General features: G+C 37.2%; 1 protein-coding gene across 3 annotated transcripts in view; it reads right to left on the bottom strand.

Moving 5' to 3' along the window:
- STARD13 (StAR related lipid transfer domain containing 13) overlaps nt 1-26,542 on the bottom strand; it is a 260,123-nt gene that overhangs the window by 18,013 nt on the left and 215,568 nt on the right. For all 3 annotated transcript variants that reach the window (XM_063429412.1, XM_063429414.1, XM_063429408.1), the window contains 3 exons: nt 17,090-17,161; nt 13,826-13,907; nt 4,353-4,416 (listed from right to left, as the gene is read on the bottom strand). In XM_063429412.1, coding sequence (XP_063285482.1) covers nt 4,353-4,416; nt 13,826-13,907; nt 17,090-17,161 — 218 coding nt within the window. The remainder of the gene's footprint in view (nt 1-4,352; nt 4,417-13,825; nt 13,908-17,089; nt 17,162-26,542) is intronic.

The raw sequence follows: 26,542 nt of genomic DNA, 5'->3' as shown, positions 1-26,542 counted from the left end.
TACAACTCATTAGTGTTATTTTTTAAACACAGACTGCATTTGTATACAGGTACTGAAATAAATGAAAGAATGGTAAATGTAGCTACTATATTTTGCAGACAAAGTAAACAGACAAATAATCAAATATTTGCAGATCTACTTATATAACAATATATAAAGCATAGAGTAAAACTAAGAAAAAAAAACTTTTTACTTTTGAATAAAATGGCAATGTATCAAAACTGCACTGTTGGGGGGTCATACAGTACTTTTTATGGACTAAACAAAAAAATTACACTACAAGAAGAGGTGTTAATTATCACATGTTAATTCTGCTCACATCACACATCCAAAGTTCGTTTGTTTCAATTTTGTCTAGCTTGACCCAATAAACATGTCTGATGAAGGGTCCTTAGTATCGTGAAAGTATCCCTCCGAATTAGCCAATAAAAGTATCACATTTAAAAATAAATATTCTCATTTAGTTAAGACCTTACCAATAAATAATTATTAATTTGCGTCAATTTAAAGTATTGCTGGCTTTAACCAATTCATCAACGCATAGGTTTAAATATGTGAAGCCAAAAATGTACTTGTTCCATACAGTAAACCTCTATGTAGGATTATTTCGTATGAATACATTAGATACAAAGCACTACATGATATATTGCAAAAATAAAACAAAACAAACTCTCTCTCTCTCATATATATATATATACATATATATATACATATATATATATATATATATATATATATATATATATATATATCCACGGTCCCAGCACTCAGGTTCCCACACTATATACAAAGAAGATGAGTGCACTCAGGGGTCTGAGAGTGCACTCTTGGACTAAAACGTAGATGATTCTTTACTTCTACTAAGACCCCTGAGTGCACTCATCTTCTTTGTGTGTGTGTGTGTGTGTGTGTATTTATATATATATATATATATATATATACACCATATAAAATCAAGTAAACTAAAGAAAAAAAATTCTATATAGATAACACACACAAGCCAAACTAGGAACTGAGCAAAACTGACACGAAAACAGAAAAATTTAAAAAATATCAGCCTAGCTATAAAAATAAAGCAAGAAAATAACTTTTCCACTTTGGTAAACTGGGTCCAACATTTGCAATTCACCTTTTGATCACCATTTCATCGAAATTTCTTCTCTAGTTAAAAATCCATTAATTAGACAATAACATGTTACATACTCATTTTTAATACTGTAAACAAGAAAACACAAAATAAACTCAAACTAATAATAATAATAATAATCACCTTGCTAAACAGGATCTGTATTAATTAATGCATGTCAAAAAATACAATGGCCTTAATTGTGTTAGCATATTCCCTGGCTGAGTGGAGTTTAATTATGCAAACAATGGGCTTGTTTTTTTTTTTTCATTTATTTATTTAGGGGGATGGCTCTTTTTAGACATGGTAAGGTGATGTTATAAAGGACCAAAATGCCTACTACAGACCTTGTCTGCTTTTTAGCAAAGCTAGTTTATACACATTATGTATATATTGGGGTTCTAGAAACATTTATAATCCACCGTACCTTTGGTCTCTTGGCTTATTATGATGTGTCCGGAAACCCTTAACTGCATTATTTGATGTATATTTTTTTTTATAACATGATAATTTTAGGTTGCAGTTTGAATTATTGTTAGTGATAGGTAGTGGGGGGTTAATGTGTTAGGGTACTGTAGGAGGTCAATGTTTAGTGTTAGGGTGGTGCAGTGGCTAATGTGCAATGTAGAGGTCAATGTCTAGTGTTAGGGTAGTGCAGGGGTTAATGTGCAATGTAGAGGTGAATGTTTAGTGTTAGGGTAGTGCAGGGGTTAATGTGCAATGTAGAGGTCAATGTTTAGTGTTAGGGTAGTGCAGGGGTTAATGTGCAGTGTAGAGGTCAATGCTTAGTGTTAGGGTGGTGCAGTGGCTAATGTGCAGTGTAGAGGTCAATATTTAGTGTTAGGGTAGTGCAAGGATTAATGTGCAGTGTAGAGGTCAATGTTTAGAGTTAGGGTAGTACAGGGGTTAATGTGCAGTGTAGAACTCAATGTTTAGTGTTAGGGTATTGCAGGGGTTAATGTGCAGTGTAGAGGTCAATATTTAGTGTTAGGGTAGTGCAGGGGTTAATGTACAGTGTAGAGGTCAATGTTTAGTGTTAGGATAGTGCATGGGTTAATGTGCAGTGTAGAGGTCAATGCTTAGTGTTAGGGTAGTGCAGGGGTTAATGTACAGTGTAGAAGTGTTAGGGTAGTGCATGGGTTAATGTGCAGTGTAGAGGTCAATGCTTAGTGTTAGGGTGGTGCGGTGGCTAATGTGCAGTGTAGAGGTCAAGGTTTAGTGTTAGGGTAGTGCAAGGATTAATGTGCAGTGTAGAGGTCAATGTTTAGAGTTAGGGTAGTACAGGGGTTAATGTGCAGTGTAGAACTCAATGTTTAGTGTTAGGGTAGTGCAGGGGTTAATGTGCAGTGCAGGGGTTAATGTGCAGTGTAGGGGTTAATGTTAGTGTAGAATTTATGGCGAAGGTTTGTACGTAATGGCAGCACTTGGATATACATGTCCAAGTGCTGCCTGAGAGCAGATGGACTTACAGTCAGGGTGTTAGCTATTTTGCATCACTAAAATGGTAGCAGGTGAAATAATATAGATAATATATTAACAGGGTTATTACAAGGAAATTCAAAGTGAATTTTAAATTTAAGGTCATAGTAGCAGAACTGAACAAATAGGTAATTTGGAGCATTTTCACAGTTCAGTTATGTTTGCCTTAATTTCTTTTTGAAATTCCAATAATTCTCCGTTTAGTAAGTAACCCTGACAGTATATAAAGTCAGGCTCAATTCTCTATCCATGGATATTTGTATTCAGAAAAATGGGAATCGTGAGGAATTGATAAATGAACTGTACATGTTTTGACCGAATTTAAAAAACAGTTAATGATTTTTCCAGCTCTGTCCCTATTGCGGTCTAAAATTGGCAGGTCCCTTGACAATGCACTGCAGCTGCAGGTTTCGCAAATAAACCTCCAAACTAACAGGGTTGTTTACTAAAAGTAAAAATACAAAGTAAATGTCAAATTTAAGGCCAAATTATCCAAAACAAGCCGCACAGCTGAGTTAGATAATTTGTTTTCCCAGTTCAACTTTTCCACCCTAAATTTAAAATACACTTTTGGGGGACACAATTTTCACTTTTGGTGATAAACACTAACAGGGTTATTGACGAAATGTAAGAATTCAAGGTAAAATTTCAAATTTAAGGACAAAATAAGGCTCCTCTAGCCTTAAATAACGAACCAGTAAATATAGTCTAGGGCAATTTATTTCACCAAGGTAAATTACATTAGACAAAATTGTGTGGTATTAATAAAACAGAGAATCCCACTTTTAAGTATATATTGCTGCTATTTCACTAAAAGGCATGCATAACAATGAAGCTGTATTATATATTTTGATTTAACCATACACAATGTCTGCACCAGATATGATACATTCGTATAACAGGGGCATCTGTTTGTTTGAAAATACTAGGAACTGAGATCCTTAAATGTCTGGCTCCTAAAATGATAGACTTTTTTCATAGACATAGGAACCTTATTTTTTCACAAGGTAACTCGATTAATTGTGTTCTTCACATTACACTGACAGGCTAATTCACAGAAGTGTAAATTCAAAGTAAATGTAAAATTTAAGGCCAAAATTGTCAAATTTGATATCATTTTCCAAGCCATCTATGCTTCCATTATGGCAACATTAGCCTAGAATTTTAAATTAACACTTTATTAGCCTGTCAGTGTAATGTGAAAAGCACAAGCTGTTTAATGAATTAAGTTACCTTGTGGGGAAAAAAAAATAAGGTTCCTTTTAATGAAAAAAAAGTCAAATATATATTTACATTTAAGCGGCATTCTAAAGCAGATTAGAAACCTTTAATAAACAGGATTTTCATAAATCAAACTGTACATTATGGAGACCTGACAATGAAATTACATTTTTTTGACAAAAAATAATGAAGGTGGAAAAAGAACAGATATTATTTTCAACCCTGCTGCCATTTTTCTGGGAAATCTACTCAAATGGTCCTAATAAATAAATAAATAAAATGCTAGAATATGTGATAAATATTTGTATTAAAATTTGCAGAATACATGAAATTTAAGACTTAACTTTTGCATGAAGAGGGTAGACAGTGGCATCATACTAAATGTAGTAAGTTTTTATACTGGAGGTACCTTCATTGGCCAATTAGTTAGACTTACTCTTACTTTACTTGTCTCTCGTATAAAACATTTGATTTACTGTAATTTATAGTTAAATGTCTTGACACAGTAATGAGCTATACAGCTTACCTTCTTCCTCTGAAAGTTGACGTCGAGTTTCATTGATGCACATTTGTTTAGTGTGTTCAGCCGTCTAGAAGCAAAGGCATAAGAGTAGATTATAATTTGGCTTGCTGAGGACAACGATCTTCTCAGCTCCCTACTCCTCCTGGTTTTCAGCGGTTGACCTCCCATTTTTACCAGTGGTTTCTTAAGGAGAATTTTGTACATAATTTGTGCACCCAGTGTCTAGAAACACATCTGACACCTAGCTAAAGACCATGACCAAAGTTTGACTTTGTCCAAGAACCAAACCAAGAAATGAAGCACGTTTCTTGAGTTTTGTGTGAGTCTGATCTAAATGTCAATAGAGGGAGGGAACCACATTAGCATATCTTCTCAGCTGAAGTTGTGTTTAGTCAAAGGGCAACTGTGAATCCACCCATCTACATGAGGCCTGTAATTTTGACTTAATGTATTTAATGCACTGTTCCAATTAGAATGCTCCTAATGTCATCACATGTTTTGAGGATATCACTCATGCTTATCCAAGGTCATCAAACTTGTTTACTTTTGTGGCTATCTCTAGCCATTGAACTGATCCATTCGTTACCTCCAGTGAGATTACAACGGTATACAAACCAATACACAAGATACATTTTTAATTGCAATTTCATTCATTTTGACAATAAGTGCTTAAGGATGGAAAAATAAAATACAATGAAATGCGTTGTTCAATTATTTCCAAAATATAAGTATGTTGTAACCTCTCACAATTACAATCATCGCATATTAATGCTAATTATAACTGGTAGAAAATTATCAATGATCAGTAATTGTAATTAACTGTATATTGTGAGATTGTGAAATAATTGCATCTTTTAAATAATCATGGTTTGCAAGGTTGAACATTGTGAAGAATCGACAAAGGAATTCTATATTTTAGTCCAACATAGTTAAATTGGAAACATAATTATCCACCTCGGCAATTTTGCCTCGAATGTACCTGTTTACAATTCTACATAATTTATAGCTTAGTGAATAACCCCCCCCCCCCATGTATAATGTACCAGTCCTGATCAAACTGTAATTGGAATACAATTGTATTCCCCCAAGCCATTCCACAAACACTACAATCCAGCATTTAGCAGAATACTCAACCTTGGTAGAGATATTTAAAAAGACACAATTGATCAGAATCATTGGTATAGTAGGCATTGGTTTTGATGGGGCCATTACAAAAAGCTTACAAACTTAAGAATGGATTGCAGTGATATGACAACCATGTTTATTAGTATTACTTTGGCCTAATCTTTGGTTGGAGAAAACAAAATCCCTCACCCCCCTATTTGCATGGCTCTGTGCAATGTAATAAGCCAGACTATTGCATTAAAATGTTGATTTGTAGTGGTCATGGTGGTAGGAGTATGTATGTGCAGTATTTCAGATGGGAAATTACCATGGAAATTACGGAGATATTTTTAAGTGTATGCCACGGAACTCTGGGCTTCCTAATGTCAATTCTGTGCATAGTTTGTCATCACGCAGCTGACAGACGTAAAAAGCTTATTATCCTCTATGTTTCTGTGGGTGCTCCCCCCCCACTAACGTTAATGAAAGGCAGAGCTACCTCCATCTCAAAGTGAAATCCATAGACCTCAATGCTGTACTCTCTCACATGCCCGAGACTACAGAAGCAATGCCGGCTCCTGGTGCTGAAGCGACAGCAGCTGTATGTGATCGGCCTAAAGATGAAGTTGGTGCCCGTGAGAGACAGGTAAGTAAAACTCACCTTTCCCTGTCCCCTCCCCCGGCCAAAGTGGGTGTTTGTAAATTCTGCAAAGACCCCAGATGGTGACAGTGCTGCTCTAAGAATAAAAAAAAAAAACTAACAAAAACAGGAAATAAAGCACAGAATTTTGCACAATCCAAGTGATAGAACACTATCTAGCACAATTATGTTCAAAGTAAGGAACCTCTTTGCATTCCCTTATCAATGCTGCTTTCTGAGATATTTTTTGGGCTGTCTTTATCAAGTAGAAGTTAAGAGAATAGATAATGGAGACTTGTAGATACAGAATAATGAGCTTTAGCTGAGTTTCACTCTGCTTTTTTTTTTTTTATCAATGGAACCTGCTTGGCAGAGCATATCAGGTAGAGATTAAACTGCTGGTCAATTCACTAAGCTGTGAGCGAAAACGAGTTGACACAGGACTTCCCCCAATGTCAGCTAATAAGAGATTTTATTTTTAAAGGACCACTATAGTGCCAGGAAAACAAACTAGTTTTCCTGGCTCTATAGGTTCCTTGGGTCCCCCTCACCCTCTGGGTCTACCTCCCGCCGGGCTCTAGGGTGAGGAAGGGGTTAAATTCTTACCTTTTGCCAGCGCCGGGCTCCCTCGGGAATCTCCTCCTTCTTCTGCCGTCATCGGCTGAATGCGCATGCACGGCAAGAGCCGCACGCGCATTCAGCCAGTCAATGCTTTCCTATGGACGCTGGCGTCTTCTCACTGTGAAAATCAATGAGACAGCCACTAGAGGCTGAATTAACCTATTTGTAAAAATAGCAGTTTCTCTGAAACTGCTATGTTTACAGAAGGCAGGGTTAATCCTAGAGGGACCTGGAACCCAGACCACTTCATTGAGCTGAAGTGGTCTGGGTGCCTATAGTGGTCCTTTAAATGTAGATATTCTGTCCTATGGGATAAAATAATTTGCCAACTCCCAGCTTAATGAATACACTCCTAAATTTTCTTCACTATTACCCAAAGTACACAATGTATCAGACTACAGTGTTCGTGCCTGTAATTCAGAGGTCAGGTGCTCTCGAGCATTTTTAACCATTTGAAAATGATGGTGATTGCATAAAACCAGACATTGTAAATAAATTTATATATACGGTATATTTTTTTACATTCGATGATTATACTATTGCAGACAGTAGTAGAGAGAGTTAAAATATATACCAGGATATAATATGTGATAGAAATGTATTAATTGGATTTTAGTATTCTATTTCCTATGTCTCTGTCCTTATAAATAATTTAATTTGTGTTTTACGTTCATGGCATAGTTATGGCGTAATATTCAAGATAATAATACATGCAATAAAAATGTATTCATGATTAACAATGGGTCTAATATTGCTTGCTCGTATATTCCCTTTATTGAGAGACAGTCATTAATAATGTGCAGTGCAAGTTTATTTGATAGATGCTCCATTAATGGGGGCGATCGCTTAATTTCTTTATTCATAATTCAATTCTGGGTGTACTCTAAATGCGCTATTTGAGTAAAAGCAATAACGATGGGTTAATAAATATATAGCATAAAGTAATGACTGCTGCTTTGGTGCAGAAAAAAAAAACACTCAAGTGTTTCTGATTTACATTACGTTATAAGCCGAGAGGTACATTTTCTTTCAATTCTTTATTTATACCCAGCATCCAAGGAGTACAGTGCCAGGAACAATAGAGAATCGTATACCATACTTTGCTGCACAAATTACGTACGTAGTAGCAGGCCTGTACAGTATAATTACAGGTATAGATCTCTTATAAGCAGAATGCAATATATTAGCTCGATTTCTAAAGAGTACTTCTGGATAACAACATTTTAATATGTTAAGAAATAAAAACAAACAAGGTTGGAGTGAAGGGTCAAAAAAGGGGTGAGGGTGTACATTTTTTTAACTTTTTTCTTTTAACCAAAATAATACAAAAATGAAATTAGCCGACGAGTTATTTTGGTCTTTAGTTTGATATTCAATTTGAAATCTAAACAATTCACACTCTGTAATGTTAGTGTTACAGAACTGAACAAAACTTGTTTTTATCACAGGATTAGCTGACCTGCCAGGAATATAACCTGAGGTTTCAAACAGTATTTTAGATATCTTACAGATATCGTAGATTATAGATATCGAGGGGACATTCATTACTGAGCTATCTCACTAGCTAAATATTACAATCTGGATATTCATGAAGCACACTTAAATGATTAAAAGGGAAGGATCGCATTTTTAGACATTTCTACCATTGAATAAAAACATTTAAAAAAATCTGGATAAATAACAAAACAAAAAACAGAAAAAAATACTGTAATGTGCATTACCTGGTTTTTAATTTGTTTTTATTTTATTGAAGTAAGTATTGAACTTACAGCAACATAAATGTGATTTGTAATCAATGCAGATATAGGACATTGCTCAGTATCGTACAAGACCAGCAATAATAACATTGATGTCAATGCTGGACAATGTAGAAACATAAAATATAACAATACCTCCTTTTATAAAATTAAAGAGAATGGAACCACTCAAGGATGTATAAAGTGACTATAGAGAATCATGTGCAAAGCAACGGAAAACTAAGTGGGCTTATGTATAAATGTCATAGGATGATTGCCAACTAGAAGTTGAGAATAGACTCGCTTAGTAGTAATATCATCTAACCGATTCCAGGTTAGGAAGCCTGAATACGGGGCTTATAAACAAGGTGATCCATGACCTGGGGCCTATATTGTGAAGTCTGAGAGAACAATAAGCCAGCCCCCAGATGGTAAGGGGGGCCTGCACACATTGCCGACCGGTCCCGTCAGTCCCAATGCCCAGATAGTAATGACAGGGGGAAGAACCGAAGCACCAAGTCGCGTAGAAACCTTCTCCGCCTTCTGCGTTTGTTGAGGCCTCCACAACAAGGAAGACTTTGGGTAAATGATCACCCGTGTCATTAGTTAGGCCGCAGGACTGCCTAAAGCGAAAGTTGAAAAAATTAGCAAAGATGTCCCCAAACTGCTTCCACGATGAGCCCACAGGATAGCAGGATACCACAAAGACTTGCAGTAGTGGTGTAGGCGGTCAGAGTATTATCAAACGGTATAGCATTTTGCGTGCCTCTAGTAGCTCAGGCAATGCGCGGCCTACCAGCTTGGCAGTCAGGCCTCACCCTGTTACCTTTTTTAAAAATATGTTTCATTTTCTTTTACTTACATATATATAATATTTATCAAATGACATCACACTCCAATTCAGTCTAGGCACAGCCAGAACATACATTGCAAATGAAGAGGAATAATAATATCTCCTATTCTTCATATGCTTTCTCTATGCTCTCTATGTCTGATGCAGAGGACAGAGCTTATAACACTAAATGAGAGAGATAAGATGGAGGAACCAAGTAGGTGGATAAATTGGTATTCATTTCTCACACCTCACAAAAACATTTTTTGGTAAATATAGGGGATAAGTAACATAATATTAAAATTAATTGAACTAATTGGATATAATAATTCCTAGCGTTCAAGCTGATTCCTATGAGGTGAAATAAGCCTCCATTGTCTTTTTCACACAAACTATCTTTTTTTGTAGTGTTTTATTCACAAACCTGGAATTTATGAAGACTTGATTAAAAGAATTGAAATTTTTACTCAATATAGCCAAAATGGAGAAATTTTCCAACTCCGCTTGTTGTTTATTTTTTTTTTTTTTTTTTTTACCCAAAACACAAAGCAATTGATAATCTTTGGGGGAAAACAGAGTATACTAATCTTGCCCACCACTAATACAAATTAAAATATATTAGTATTCTATCAAAAAATAGATTAGAAAGAATTAACCTAGCTTTCAATCAAATTAACAACAACAAAAAACACCATGAACATATAATAAAATAATAAATACAATGTAGATATGCCTAAGTAAAAAGAGGAATTCTTTTGTTACCAAAGATACACTATAATATGTATAAATCAGAGTATCCACATATATGTCGGTATATATTTACTATTTCCTGCCAACATGGGGCATATATATATACATATAATTATAGTTGCATATAGCCCACAGGTTAATAAGTCAAGGAGAGATGAAAATGGTATTTTTTGTTGTGATAAAATTTTAATTATCTTCCTTGTTTAATAGAAAGTGGACAAACTAAAGCTTCCTGTTCACATAGACGGTAGACGGACATGTTCAAAAAGGGTCTTTAGCTATTGTATACATATAGAAGCCTTCCTGAGCCGACACTGACACAGAGGTAAATAGCTGTAATAATTAATAACGTGGCTACAAAGTGTAGAAAAAAAGAAAGCTTTGAAGATAGAGTTTTGATTTGCATGCCACAAGGCCCAGAAATCACACTCCAGCAGACCAGGATCATTATGTAAACGTGTTACATCCTTTTGAGTTTATAGAGTTAATAAGTGGTAACACCATTTAAAGATCTGATCAACTTAGTCTGCCATCAGTAGCCTGAACCTGGACTTATGATGGAGTAAAATGGTTAATGCTACTAAAATTCATTTATATTTTATAGTCTTCTCCCCAAACCAGTTGTCTGTAGTGTTTAATTCCATCAGAAAAGTATTAAATAAAACTGAAAATTAAAGCAAGGTGCTATGTTTCTTTATTTCACATATAAACAGAGGTTCCAGATTGGCTGATTATTTTTATGAACACTTAGAATAATATATATAATCCTGGGCTTTGATTTTGTTAATACGTGCATTTTAGACACCTCTAAATTAAACCATGCTTTGGTGAACCTAAATATCTGATTAACTCATCTGATTAAGTCCAGATTTAGGTGTTAAACTCGTAGCAGTTGCCAAGATAATCTGTGATTAAGTATTAATTAAGCATTTCCTCTGTTTGGATCCACAAAATGAGTGTCTTTGAGCAATGTCCCAGGAGTTTATAACGGCAGGTGTCAGGTTAGAAAATCTCTTTAATTGGATTAACAGATGGCCAGAACATTGGAGACTTCACAATACGCTCACAAATACATTGCTCTGAAAACAGTCAAAAGGTTATTAACTTTTATTTATTTCAGCTGATTAGTTTAATGCTGGCAGAGCGAGGAAACACATCCTGTCTATAATCGTTTATGTCATAACCACAAAGCGTGAACAGTGAAAAATAAATTAACTTAAAATAAAACTGATTTTTTTTTTTACTATTAATTTGTTTTTTTATATAAATCAGAGTTTTTATTGAAAATTGTACAAAAAATGTAATACTACAATTGCATAGTGACCGAGACACACAGGTTCCAAAACATAAAAGAGGGTATCTGGCCTCACAGGTAATGATTTGATTTTGTACATTTTATTTGTATGCATTTGTTTATATTAGTTTTTTTATCATTAAATATTGATTTGAGTTATATAAAAAAGACCAGGGTTGTTTATATTTGGTGTTTTTTTTTATTATTATTACATTTTAATCTAAGGTATAAAAAGACCAGTGGATATGTAATTATAGTTTATAACACTTTTATAGAATACAGTTCTAGAAAGTGAGGTTGAAATTAAATGTCTTTAGTTATCATCATTACATTTAAATTGTCCCTATTTCGCCTGATATATTAATCTGTGTGAGCATCTTTCTGGCAGATAAATGCATGCTGTTTTAGACACATGACATGTGTGACATGCCATGATTCCCTTTTATTACAGAAGTTTGGTCTTTAAGGGGTTAAAGATCATTTTCTAAATCAGAGTGTTTTGCTTTACATATAAACAATGTGATTTGCCTCAATATGTTAATTAACTAGCCAGAGGCAATGAATAGTCTGTTGTGAAGCCAGTGTCACATATTTAACTCCTATCACTTTGCAGACAAAGTATGGTGGTATACAAGTTACTGTTTTATTGCTAACTACTTTACAATAAAAGGACAAACTAAACCAGTTTATTTTCCCCCAGGGTTGTGTATACCCAACATTTTGATACAAGAATGAAGGACAAGCGGTGGACACCATGAGACCAAAAAGGGATGTGTCAGTCTGGTGTGTATCCCCAGCAAATTGACAGACAGAGTGACCTTTGTCTACGTACAGGGTGACCAGAATCTGAATTATTTTCCAACACCGCACTTTTTATTTAAATACATAGACACACGCGTGCAATCTTATGCACACATATACAGAATCACTGGGGGCTCTGCAAAGATTGGTTGACAGCAACAAACAGTTAAAGGAACACTCCAAGCACTATAACCACTACAGTGGTTACCTCAATGTAAGTCGTCAAAACGTTTGCCAACAGTTTGATAACTTACCTTTGATATTGACTTCCTCCATTGAGAGCCAAAAGCTTCTGGACAGAGCTACTGTGCAGCGCCAGCTCACTGGCTGAGAGTGTCAGCTGATCACCATATCTCAACCAACCAGCTATGCCCTGCACTGCAGAGCTAGCTCTCAGCAGAGAGCTTTAAGTATGCTTTTTTGTGGTTATGGTTGTTGGAGTATTCCTTTAAATTTTTCACTGCAGGATGTTCTATAAGTTGAAAGGGCGTATAATGGACAATTGTGCTATTAAGTGTGATAATTGCTACAGTCAGCAGTATAGAAAACAAGCAAACATTTTTAAAACAACAACACAGTATAAATATACTGGGGAAAAAAACAAAACAAAAGACAAATAAAGACACAAACCATCTAATTACTTTAATAGCTTACTAATGTAGTTTTCTTATGTATGTGTATTATTAAATGTAAGTGACAACAGGCAAGCAAAAACATGGTAAAATATTGTAACAGTGGGGTTTGTTTTTTTAAGTTATCGTTTTTCTAATACCTAAACAGTCCATTTGCTAATATATACGAACACATATTTTGAAATACTTTTCTCTTAGTACAATGCATTTCTAAGGCAGTAGTAGAGTTCTTTCAATCCTGCATTAAATGGTGTATTAATCACCATAACCACAACAGACCATTACAGTGGTTATGGTGCTAGGAGTATGGGACATTTTCAAGTGGTTTGATGCAAACTAAGACTCCTCCAAGGGTCAATCAAAGCTGTCCAAATTTGCACGTAATTAGAATTGCTAATGCAGAAATGTAATTTTTGCATTAGCAATTTGGCTAGCCACGGGCTGGGCTTTGGGCATCTGTGGGACCCTTGGTTTGAGGCAAATTTAAAAACAGTTTGACACAGAAATGGGGCATGGTGCATGCAGCCTCTTTATAACAGGTGCGACATGCTGCAGTGGTTCTAGAGCTAAGAATGCACCTTTAAAGGGTTACTCCAGCCACCATGACTACTTCTGCTTTTAGAAGTAGTCGTGGTGGTAGGGTCTGTATGTGCAGTGTTTCTGTTCGGGACACTGCAAATACTGAGAAGTGTGGAGGTCACATCCCTCCCCTCTTGACTGCAGCCAACCCACCTCCAAATAAGCACATGATATTTTTATTATTATTTCATTCTCCCACTTCCCCCTCTCTCTGGAAATTACCTGCCAAGCAATGAAGCCAAATAATTGAGGAGTCCAGTACTTAGAGGGTAGCACAGTAGTAATTCATATAAATATACCGTATATAATAAAACACTGTAATGTCTACTAAACAGTGGCTGCTTGCTGTTATAAAAATAAGACTAGCGACTGGCAGCTGCCCAGTCGTTAATCCAATAAATTGGGACCTAAAACAGGTCCAGGTTCCCACTGCCATGCAATATAATAGTTTGGTCCATCTAAATATAAGATATCCATATTTTGTTACCTGCAAAGTGGCTCCACGTGGTCTCTATCTAGAAAATCGTGATCTCGCTTCACAGATGCAATATCAATTGGAAACTGAGAATCTAGAAAATGAAAAATAAGTGTCACATCCGGTAAAAGATTTAAAGAGGAAGGGAACACACTTTAGTAACTGGATCATTCATTATATTTATTTATTGATTAATGATTAATTACTCCATGAATTGCTGAGAATTGTCAAGGGAATATCAAATGTAATTCCCATATACCCCAGCTGGAAAAAAAGATGAGATCATTAATTTTTCCAATTCAACGGTTCCGGCAAATTTGTCAATTCCATTGTAAATTCTTCAAAATTCTTCACTATATTCATTAAAGGGGACGCTATAGTCACCAGATGAGCTACAGCTTAATGTAGTGGTTCTGGTGTCTATAGCCTGTACCTGCTTTTTAATGTAAGCACTGCATTTTCAGAGAATTGGTGCATATTAACACCTCTAGTGGCGGTCCCTCGGACAGCTACTAGAGGTGGTTCCTAGTCCAGTGCCACACTGTGTGCAGCACCTACATTCACCCCACAGAGATACATTGATTCAATGCATCTCTATGAGGAGATGCGGATTGGCCAAGGTGGCGTTTTATTGCACATGTGTAATATCCTCCCAATGCTTTCATATGGGAATGCATTGGATTGGCTGAGATCATCAGAATCATGGAGGCGGAGCCAGGCGTGGCGAGACAGGTACGGCGTGGGAGAAAATTTAAGTTTTAGAGTGATCTGAGGGGGGCTAGGGAGCTAAATAGTTAGACACTATAGCGTTCCTTTAATCACTGAACTGCAACGGGTAGAAAGTTGTGACTATTGCTTAGTTGAAGATATTTTCCCAAATATTTGCTACATTTTGCTATTTAGTTTTCAGATACCTTCAATTTTGTGTGTAGTGAGTAAATTCCACACAAATGAATTGCAATCCTCTCATTTTTGCTGCAAGCTCAACTGTTTGCAGTTTAATTCATTAAAGTGAGAATTCAAAATAATTTTCAAATTTAAGGTCACAATAGCCGAAATGGAATCGTCAGCTATACTTCCCATTGGTCTGCTTTGGCCTTACATTTCAAATTCACTTAGAATTTTCACTGTAGTGAGTAATCTTGATAGTCTAAAATTCTTAATTCCCTAGTGATTTCTTCACTCTATCCAGTTCAGTGAATATTCACAGGCGCTTAGTGAATAAGCCCCAGAGCTAGACATCAGCATTGATATAAGTGGAATTTCTGGTTGGTCCAGGGCCCCAGTGTGGGGTGCCTTAATTCATTAATATACAGAGCTGGCATATGATAATAGGCATGCCACTAGCAATGCAAAGAGAGGCATTCAGAGGGGAATATATTTTTAATGCAAATTTTTAATACATCATTTTATAAATCTACTGTAGAGTGACATTTAAATCAGCCTTAAAGGGACACTGCAGGCACTGTAACTGCTTCATCTCATTGAAGTGGTTATAGTACATGGATTGCGACAGGGCAGCAGTGATGGCTGAAAGTATCAGATGATCTCTTTTAGCCTATCAGTACGCTCATTGCCAATTATGAATCAGCATGGATAGAAAGACATGGCCTTAGCCATGCCCACAGCTCAGGACTCATATTTAGTGTTATACTGCTAGAAAATTGTTAAACCCTTAATGGAGGAACAATGCCAGTGCCATTACCAATTCAATAAGATGAAGCTGTTATAGTCCCTATAGCTATAGTGTCCCTTTAACCCCTTAAGGACACATGACATGTGTGACATGTCATGATTCCCTTTTATTCCAGAAGTTTGGTCCTTAAGGGGTTAAGGGTAGCATGTGTATTTGATTGTGTGTCAGTGTGTGTATCTGAGTGTGTGCTGGTATGTGTATGTGTGTGTATCTGAGTGTGTGCCGGTATGTGTATGTGTCAGCGTATGTGTGTATGTGCGTGTATCTGTGTGTGTGTGTAGGTCAGGGGTAGGCAACCTTCGGCTCTACAGATGTTGTGGACTACATCTCCCTTGATGCTTTGCCAGCAATATGGCTGTAAAAGCATTATGGGAGATGTAGTCCAAAACATCTGTAGAGCCGAAGGTTGCCTACCCCTGGTGTAGGTATATGTTTGTATCTGTGTGTATATGTCTGTGTAGCTATGTGTTTGTGTCTGTGTATGTCAGTGTGGGCACGTGTGTATCTGTGTCACTGCGCGTGGCCACACATGTGTACATGTGCATACATCCCAGCATTCAAAAATCAAAACTACATACAAACACACTCGTACTATCAAATACGAACACTACATGCAAACACATTCCTGTATTAAAACACCATTACATACAAAATACCAAAACTACACACAAATACACCAAACTGCATCTAAACACCAACAACACATGCAAATACACCTCTGCATTCAAACACCAACACTACATACAAAAATACCCCTGTATTCGAACGCACTACACACGTTCACCCCTAGTTTTAAGTAGCAACAGTATATATTAACACACAACTGCATTAAAATGCCAACACTATACCGAAACAGACACCTTTATTTCACACACATATACTCCATAAACAAACATGCTTAAATCACTGCGGAATATGTTGGTGCTGGGGGAGCCCAAAATAACCTGGGCCCTTATATGCATTAGTTTCGCCACTGATCAGGGGAATTGTAGTTCTGTATTATTATTATCATTATTATTATTATCACCATTAATAAAGCGCCAACAGATTCCGTAGCGCTTTACAATATTATACAATACTTTTCCCTCTACAAAGTCCATTGGTGCAGAACTTTTAAATCCGATTTACCAACCATGAAATTACAATGTTTTCAAATGAAGCAAATACACATACATATTATTCAGATACCTTTTTAGTCTGCATTAAATCCCTTTTATAATGATCCATTAACCAGTTCTCTGGTGAGGCGGATGGGAAGCAGTTTATAGAATGTGTCAATGTGTAATACACTGTAGTGGGGATTTGGTTCAGACAGCAGACTTTAATAAATACACTGTGTCAGAGATTACAAGAATAATATTATTCCTCAGGCACACACCACTACTATTGTTTAAAGAATTGGTTGGTCTGAATGAATAGGCTGTCCTGTTTATAGACCTGTTAGAATTCTAGAATCCCTGTAATCAAATTGGAATGGAACGTAGTGATGTCATGACTTAAACCCTTTTCATGCTGCTAGGTCAGTGGTCCATGGTGACAGACACGTAGCGTTTAAAAGTTTTCAGAACTTGTGACGTTACCTTCATATAGCTGAGCGTATTGCGGAAATCCAGCAGCCCTTAGCCAGTCGCACGCTTCTTTTGCTTCGAGTTCTACAAATGAGAAAATAAATACATTACATCAGTATCCGCTATTCAATAACATTTAAATCAAAGCATGTATATTACGATGAATATGGGTAATGTAGTTTACAAATATTGGTAGTTCCATGTATGGTCCTCACATACACTTGACAAAGACCTTTTGGGGTCGAAACGTTGCTGCTGTGGTTCTTAATAAAGTGCCTGTCTTGGACCAAGGAGTGCCTGGACCCCTATTATTTTACTAATGTTTGGAAATCTGGTGTTTGATTCCAGCTCAGCAAGCACCCTGGCTCAGATTTGTGGGAGTGAGTGCAGTTCCACATATACTACTCACATACACTTATGTCATTTCACATACTGTCCCTACTTTGTAGAAGAAAACAAATCCATTTTTCATGGCGATGTAGCAAGTAAGTGTTAACACTTAACAAATTCTGCATTTGCAGTTAACTTAAATAATGAGAAAATGCCTCTATTATAAATTGTTTTTTTTTTTTTTAAACATGTAATTTTTCACAAACACAAATAATACTTAATACATAGTACCAATATAACTGACAGCACAACATCTGTTATGTATTGCAGTTGCACAAGAATTTGTTAAATATTAAAATAATGTAGAACCATTAACTTCTTTCCTCATTGACAATCATTTAGAAAACAATTTTCATGGGATCAAGCAGTCATTACGCATATGGCATTTGGATGCTACCATGATCACAATATACGTATTACATGAAGTTATATTGGCTCTGTTACCCCATATCAAAAATTAGTATTTCAACCATATTCCATCCTAGTCAAAAGATAGACTGAGATAAAGTAGGGATTACTTTGTATTTTTTCTATGCTTGACAAGCTTGACAAAAAAAGGAGAGTTAAAGTTGTCAAACTTGTTATTTCCCCCAGCCGTCACCAGAGACGGTAGGGGATAAAAAGCTCTTTCTATGGAGCTCAATGCTGTACTCTCTCGCAGGCACAAGAGTACAGAGCTGATTTCGGCTCCAAAATAGAGCGGGTTGATGGTGGGCCGGCAAGAGACAGATTCAAGTAAGTGAATCGTTTGTTTTCCAGCCCCCCATTGTCACGGGACCCCCAGCGTTGATGTTACCATCAAGGGTCTTTGCAAATTATGCAAAGGCCCTAGACCAGGGCTGCCCAATAGGTAGATCCCCAGATGTGGTGGAACTACAACTCCCATGATGCTTTGCATGTGTTTAGAATGACAAAGCATCATGGGAGCTGGGATTTTCCAGCACCTGGGGATCTACCTATTGGGCAGCCTTGCCCTAGACAGTGACAGAGCTGCTTCAACATAATAATCATTATTTTATTAAATAATTATAAGAAACTAAAAAGTATGCATCTCATCGCAGTATGAAAGCCATGAAGTCTAGGCTCATATTTGGTGGAATGGAGAGCTCTAATCACTACACTGCTGGAAACAGGAGAGCTATAATCAATGCAGCACTAGGGATTCGGGAGACTACTAACACATATACTCTGCCGGAGTATAGGGGATCCGTTATAAAATGGCTATACAAAAGCCTGAAGTAACTTACGAGTTGTCGACCATTATGACTTGGCAGTCAACATTAAATATCATAGAATAAATGTATATTTAAATAATATTTTTAGATGAAATATTATATACAGTGTGCTCCAAAGCTTATTTTTGAAAAATATATAAATACAACACTACTACTGGATCTATGCACACCCTCAGAAGCACTGATCTCTCCAGCTGGCAGACATAGTGCAGGTAGGTGTGCTCGGTGTCTAAGAAGTTATAGATCTCCCCTTCCCATCGGCATGGCAACAGGGAGAGAATCTAAAGGGCTCTCTCGTCTCCCTATTGCTTCAAAGTAAGGAAAATAGTGGAGAGAGTAATGTTTTGCATGTAAAAGGCCTAGTGCTCAACCCTCATTGATGCTCCATATGACGCACACTCATTAAGGGTTTGTTTGCAATCTTTGTGGTAAATGGCAGTTGCAAGATGTGACTATTAACCGTTGTATTTAGTAGCCGCTGCTTTTACCAACAAGTTTCCACCAACCTTATCTCAATTTCTTTACCAGCTGGCTGCCAAGAACGCCTGCTTGCTAGAATTCAGACCAGTTGTAGATTAGCGGCTTGCTGGTAAACATAGAAACACGTGGTGTGTAAGTTGTTACCATAGCAACCACACCTTGTTGGTAAAAAAAAAAATAAAAAAAAAAGCAGAGGTTAAAGACTCCCATATGGGCAGCAGCCTGTCACTGCCTGTCGCTACTTGTGGAACGTTGCCGTTAGTAGACAGTGGCTACTCGCTAACACTAGAGACAAGGACTTTGGCAAGTAGCAGCTCTTTGGACTCAGGCTTTATAGCTTGGTGCAAAACTGATAGGATTTAGCCCATCGCAGCAGAATATCCCAATTAGGTGAATTGTAGGACTAGATTAGAGCTCCCAGTATGGTCTTTGATATGAACAAACTAAACTGAAACTCATTGTCAAAATGCCTAGGATTAGAACATCAGATCTGATTGTAATCTCGAAGAAGAAAATAAACCATTGTGCTTGAAAACTATGTATAATGTCAGCTGGTCGTGTCATTGTGCCAGAGCTGGGCTAGTAATATAATTAATATAATCACGTTACAACTACACATAGTTTCCCTTTCAGATACCATACAATTTAGACTTCTAGATCATCTTCCTCGTTAGTTTTACTTGCTCAGCATTACTCTGTGATCTTCATTAAAGGGAAGACATAATGCTTCCAATCTCTGCCTGATACCAAGTCACTCCTTTTTACAACTAAATCATACAGCTCATTCACCAACACTGAGTTAAGGTGAGCTGACATTTCATTTGGGCGTGTGAGTGGGGGGTGTGGCTGTTCTGAGAGGATTTAGCTGACTTTATAACAACAATTTATGAAAAGAATATGTAATTTAGAACAATGTATCTTATTTACATAGACTGATATTTAAACACAATTATTATCATTTAAAGACAAATGACGAGGAGTATAAGTGCTGTGGAACTCTGTTATACACCCAGACATACTAACAATATGGATTTCCTAGAAAAGAGGGACACTAGGATAGAAAAAAAGGGATAGAGGATTGGGGACCAAAATAAAGACTGCCCCTGCTAAATAGGGACACGTGGGAGGTATCATTACAAAGCTGCACTCCACAATATTGGTGGGTTTGTGGCTACACTGCTACTCTTACAATAGAGGAAATCCCTTTCTACCCCCTTGTTATAATTAATGGGTTATGAATGCAGTGTCATTAATGACATCCCTGCAATGATGCTCCACATATTAAAGCTACTTGTTTAATGATGACATTATAACACAACATTTCAAATGTTTGCCATAATATCCAGTTCAATCACATTGTAAATTTTTTTCTCGAACTAGGCTATTTTTGCTGTTTTGTGCATAGACTCCCAATGTCAATTACCATAATAATTCACGAGACAAAAAGACACCCCATCATTCCTGATGACATTTAACATTTCAAAAGATTGGGCCTAAGTGTGTCATACTGGGACTCTGCTTCTCAGGCCCCAATTCAATACAGAAACAATAACTCAATCCAAAAATAAAGAAATAAAAATAACATTCTTTGTAAACAGCTTATTGAACTAGTGTAACAAAGAAAGCAGATAATTGTGGCTCTCGTGATCTTCCCCAGAAGTCTAGTTCCTCTAGTGGTCTATTCTCAAGGTACGCAAGCATGGAGAGATACACATAGGTTTTGCCATTTCATATGTATTGAGTTGACATAGTTAAAGAACATGGGATATTTATCAAGGTATTCTGGAGAGTGACCGTTAAATTCTGCCATTATTTTAATCGTTTTTATTAAAGTGATCTTCATAGGTTAATTCCACCAGTTTTAGCAGAATTTTCTATTTTAACCCCTTAAGGACCAAACTTCTGGAATAAAAGGGAATCATGACATGTCACACACGTCATGTGTCCTTAAGGGGTTAAAAAACTGACAAATTTAGAGTGTTGGAAAAAATAAGAAGTGAAACAATTTTGTGTTGGAAAAATTGGCAGAAAGATTTATAATTCCACTGCGTTTGATGTGATGCACATTAACAAATGATGGGTAAAATGCAAAAGAAGAAACAGATGGAGAAAAAGACAGATTTAATTGTGCCAAATATTTGCCAAACATTAGATGTAAAATTGTTGACAACACTTCGTTATGTCTTCTGCATCGTTCTGGCTTCTTTGGAAATTTGAGCCTCCGGTGAGACCAAATGTTTTGTTTTTGCAGCCATATCGCCTTAATACCATTATAATTCCACAATATGAATGTAGCCTCTTTCTGTTTAACTTTGTACAGCTGTTTAAACTCTCCATCCAGAATGTTTGCAATATAACACATTTATTGTATTGCACGAATGTTGCAGCAGTTGGCTGCAATCAAGGAGGCTATTATTATTATTTTTTTTTTTTACTTAGGCACAAATTACGCATATTTTCAAATTATACATAAAGAACAGTAGGGTGTACCTTATCTATAACCTTAAAGTTGACAAAATGTGTAGCTCCAGTCAAGCACCACGGCATTTGTCAACTTTCTCACTGGCTGTTTTTTCTGTACTCCCCTCTCTCCACAGTGCGTCACTGATCCTCATTGCTGACTCTTGCCCAATTGCAAGACTCAACATTGAGGTCAATGGAAGCTGCTGGTATGGCCCTGGCATCCGCCTGAGTTCGCGGACATGCCCAAGGGCAGAAGATATTTTAAATCTTTAAGATGGCTTTGTAAAGAAAGAGGCCCCAGTGGAAAGCTGAAACAGCCCTGGGGCTAGAAGAGGTTTAGGGAGACTTCCTTGGGGCTTAATCAAGTCATCCCTCGGCTGGGAACCGAGGGATCTCTCTAGGGAAACTTTAAATTCTAGAAATGCTTTAAATTCATCCTAGTGTTCAAACTCAGACAACAAATGAATGTTGCATATGAGGTGACTAGCTAGAATTAGCAGGCTAGATAGGCTATTTGATTCTTATCTGCAGCCCACGGGATAAGGAAGAGAGTATTGCACCCCCTGTAATTTCATCCTGCATCAGCCATCCAGGTGCCTTACAATGAAGAAGGTCTGAGACTTCACCTGCACAGACGTCTACAGTGTAACAGCCAATGGTTTTGCTATTTTGTTCCCTGCTTCCAATCGGCACCAGTCCCTCCCATACACTGCTGCCCTGCCTGTATTCCTATTCAGCTGGGTCCAAAGAGGAGCCTAACCCCTTTGTTGGGAGCCTGACTCCCTGCTGTTGGAGGCAGACAGGGCAACCTGCTGTACTGTGACTTCTTTTTATTTATTTTAGCTGGTGCTGTGGGGTGTGTGTATGAGAGTGGGCTGTTGTTTCTTAATACTTGTTTAAAAATCAAAATCATGCTCTTTTTGCACTATACCTTAATTTCCAAATTTTACATGGACAAAGAACCCTGTGAGTAAATAAGTTAGAACGAATACCTTCTATCCTGTGCGTGTGTAATGCTTTATTCTCTGATTCTGTTTGTCTAACAGTAAAAGTGTTAAGATTGATGGAGAGTACATCATATGTGCAATATAACACTGTATGTTTTAAGGGCACACAAGGGCCAGGTGAACAAAAATGTAGACTTCAGCAGAAAATCCCTTAGGTAAGTGAGCTGCAGCTTACCTGAACAGATAACCCCTTATAATCTAAATAAATTCTAAATAAATTAATTCTAGCAAATGTAAATTGTAAATTTAAAGGAACACTATAAGCGCCAAAACAACTTTAGCTTAATGAAGCTGTTTTAGTGTATAGATTATTCACCTGCAGTCTCACTATATATTTCAGGTTCCTTTAGTCTCAATGTGATAAAAAATGAGATATAAAATAGATGAAATTATACTCACAAATATGGAGCAGGAATTACTGCTCTATTTTTAAAGCGTTGGTGGAATGACCAGTAATTCCTGCTCTATATTTGTGAGTATATTTTTATCTATTTTATATCTCATTTTTTTTATCACATTGAGAGCACAATTGTTGTCTTTTTATCATCTGTCGGAGTCTTGGATACCCAGACTGTATTGACAGACGTACCACTCCTGTATATCCGCTTAGCGGGGATTATACCGCTATACGCCCTCCATCCCAGAGCTGGTATAGCTCTTTTCAATGTGAGTGTATTACCTATTTTTATTCATTTTTATCCCTGGATTTTGGCATATTGCACTATTAGTCACTGTATCTCACCTTTGTCTCTCCACATATACGGATATTTTAACCATCTGGACAGAGCAACTACTGAGGATTTCACCCCCACCCTATCCTGATATTTTAGTGAGAAGAGGGAGAGGCAACCTTCGGCACTCCAGATGTTGTGGACTACATCCACCATAATGCTCTTACACTCATAATGCTGGTAAAGCATCATGGGAGGTGTAGTCCAAATCATCTGGAGTGCTGAAGGTTGCCTAAGCCTGCTCTTTAGCCTGCAGAAGTCTCTTGGGTGTGATTAAAGCTCAATTGCTAGAGTAGGCTATAAAAACTTCTCAAGAAACCATTTTTTTTAATTCAGCCTGTGTCAGTAAAAGCCAGGGGAGGTGTGGTTAGGACTGCATAAACAGAAACAAAAGTGATTTAACTCCTACATGGCAGATAACTGAGCAATGAGACTACTGGGACATTATCTATACACCAAAACTGCTTCATTAAGCTAAATTTGTTTTGATACCTAGAGTATCCCTTTAAAGTAGCCCAAGAACATTAAAGGGTACCATCACTTCTCTGGAAATTACACCATTAAGTAAAACATTAAAAATGTTCAATAATTTGTGTTAATCTATTTTTCATGTCATGCTCCATTTTATTTTAAATGAATATTTCAAATGTAGCAAAGGATATTACAATCCATTTCTAGCAAAATTAGCAGGAGGAGAAGAAACAATGTATAATTTCTTTAAAGTGTGGATTTCTATAATTAATTTAATTTTTTCAGACCTCACAAAAAATACAAGGTAGGCAGACAATGTAATAGAGCATCAGGAAATGCTAGCAGAATGCTTGGTTGTATAGGGAGAGGTATTAGCAGTAGAAAGAGGGAAGTGCTCATGCCATTGTACAGAACACTGGTGAGACCTTGGAGTATTGTACGCAGTACTGGAGACCGTATCTCCAGAAGGATATTGATACCTTAGAGAGAGTTCAGAGAAGGGCAACTAAACAGGTTCATGGATTGCAGGATAAAACTTACCAGGAAAGGTTAAATGATCTTAACATGTATAGCTTGGAGGAAAGACGAGACAGGGGGGATATGATAGAACAGTTTAAATACATAAAGGGAATCAACACAGAAGAAAAACTACCAAAACAAGAGGACATAGTCTTAAATTAGAGGGGCAAATGTGTGTAAATAATTTCAGGATGTATTACTTTACTGAGAGGGTAGTAGATGCATGGAATAGCCTTCCAGCTGAAGTGGTAGAGGTATGTTTCTATTTGTTAAACATAGATGAAAAGTAAACATAATATTAAAAATCCTGAGATGTAAGATTTCCCCTTTAATCCCACCATTTTAAGCAGTCCTACTAAGGTTTAAGGGTCAAATATCTGTTTATGGTATTAGTAAGAAAAACAAGCAAGTGAAATAGGTGTCAAATGCAATCCACATTGATATTGAAATTATAGGATTATTGAAAACTACCTTTGCCCACAACAACAGGATTTTTAGCATAAACTATGGGAAAAAATGAGCTTGGGAAAAAGAAATCATGACATTTTAAAGGAATCCGATAGTGCCAAGAAAACAAACTTGTTTTCCTGGCACTATAGGATCTTGGAGTGCCCCCCTCCCTCGGGGTCCCCCTTCCTCGGCGCTGAAGGGGTTAAAACCCTTCAGCCACTTACCTTAATCCAGCGCCGGTGCTGGTGACCTCTCCTCCCCCGCGAATTTAAACCCGCCTATAGGAAAGCATTATTCAATGCTTTCCTATGGGGATCTTATTTGACGCTGGACTCCGTGAGGATGTCCAGCGTCAAATAAGTGTGATTTACTCTGTGTAAACCGCGGAAGCGGCCTCTAGTGGCTGTCAGTGAGACAGCCACTAGAAGCTGGATTAACCATGCAGTGTAAACATAGCAGTTTCTCTAACACTGCTATGTTTACAGCTGCGGGGTTAAAACTAGAGGGACCTGGCACCCAGACCACTTTATTGAGCTGAAGTGGTCTGGGTGCCTATTGTGGTCCTTTAACGTTAGATATTTTTTTGGGATAATACAGTAGGGAGCGTTTTTAAAATTGTTTAACAATGTGTAAATGTGAGTACTCACTGCATTGACATCACACAAGTATAAACATGGATAAAACAGAAAGACAGTTTGACCTTCGACCAAAAGAGCTTAACAATAGTTAGCTTAGCCTGTCTTTTTTGGCTCTAAGCTTATATTGGAGTGCATCCACTTAAGTTCATTATCCTCTATTTACTTACACCAAAGTTCCATGCCATGGCCCTAGTAACCCTTATAACATATTAGAGAACATACAGTTCTTAGGCAAAAGAATACTGACAGACTTAAGCCCATGTGAGCAGGGCCTCTTTCACCTCTTGTCACTGTAAACGTACTGTATGTGATTATTTGTGGTCAAATATCCCCATTCTTGGAAAAATGTTAGTTTATAATCGCAGTATCCAACTTTAAAGGGATTCTATAGTGTTAGGAATATAAATCTGTAATTCCTTACACTATAGTATCCTCTGGCCTTCCACTCCGACATTCCCCCCAAACATGGAAAGGGTAAAAGAAACCTTTCTGGACTCACCAGATTCCAGCGCCAATCTCCCTCAGTGCTGGGTCGGTGCTCCGCCTCCTCTGATGTTACATGCTCGGCGAGCAATGCAAACGCATTAGGCCCTCTCCATAGGAAAGCGTATCTGCAATGCTTTCCTATGGGGATTGATGCTGGACCTTGAGGACGTCCAGCGTCAGGCAACCAAAAGTCGCTTAGCAAGCAGGTAATGCCTCTAATGGCTGTCTGATTGACTGCCACTAGAGGCAGTCTTAGTTCTGTAATGTAATCATCGCAGTTTCTCCAAAACATCAATGATTTACATTGCAGGACTAGGTTGGAGTGGGACACTTCACCCAGACTGCTTCAATTAGCTTTTGCTGTTAAATCCCATTACCCAGAATCCTCTGCCAGCCAAGGTTGAAGCATCCCAATTTATTTTTTCACTTCTGATACAGTACACTACAAGTGCACACGCTTTTCGAATAAACTGTGTGCATATCAGATCTATACTATATATTGTTTTGCAATAATGTACAAAGTTGTTTAAGAACCTGAGGCATAATTGTTGTAAGACAGCAATATCATAAAAACATTCCGAACACTCAAACTCAT

The sequence above is a fragment of the Pelobates fuscus genome, chromosome 1, assembly GCF_036172605.1.
Source record: "Pelobates fuscus isolate aPelFus1 chromosome 1, aPelFus1.pri, whole genome shotgun sequence".
NCBI classification, from domain to species: Eukaryota; Metazoa; Chordata; class Amphibia; order Anura; family Pelobatidae; genus Pelobates; species Pelobates fuscus.
This window is presented reverse-complemented; position numbering and strand designations above follow the sequence as displayed.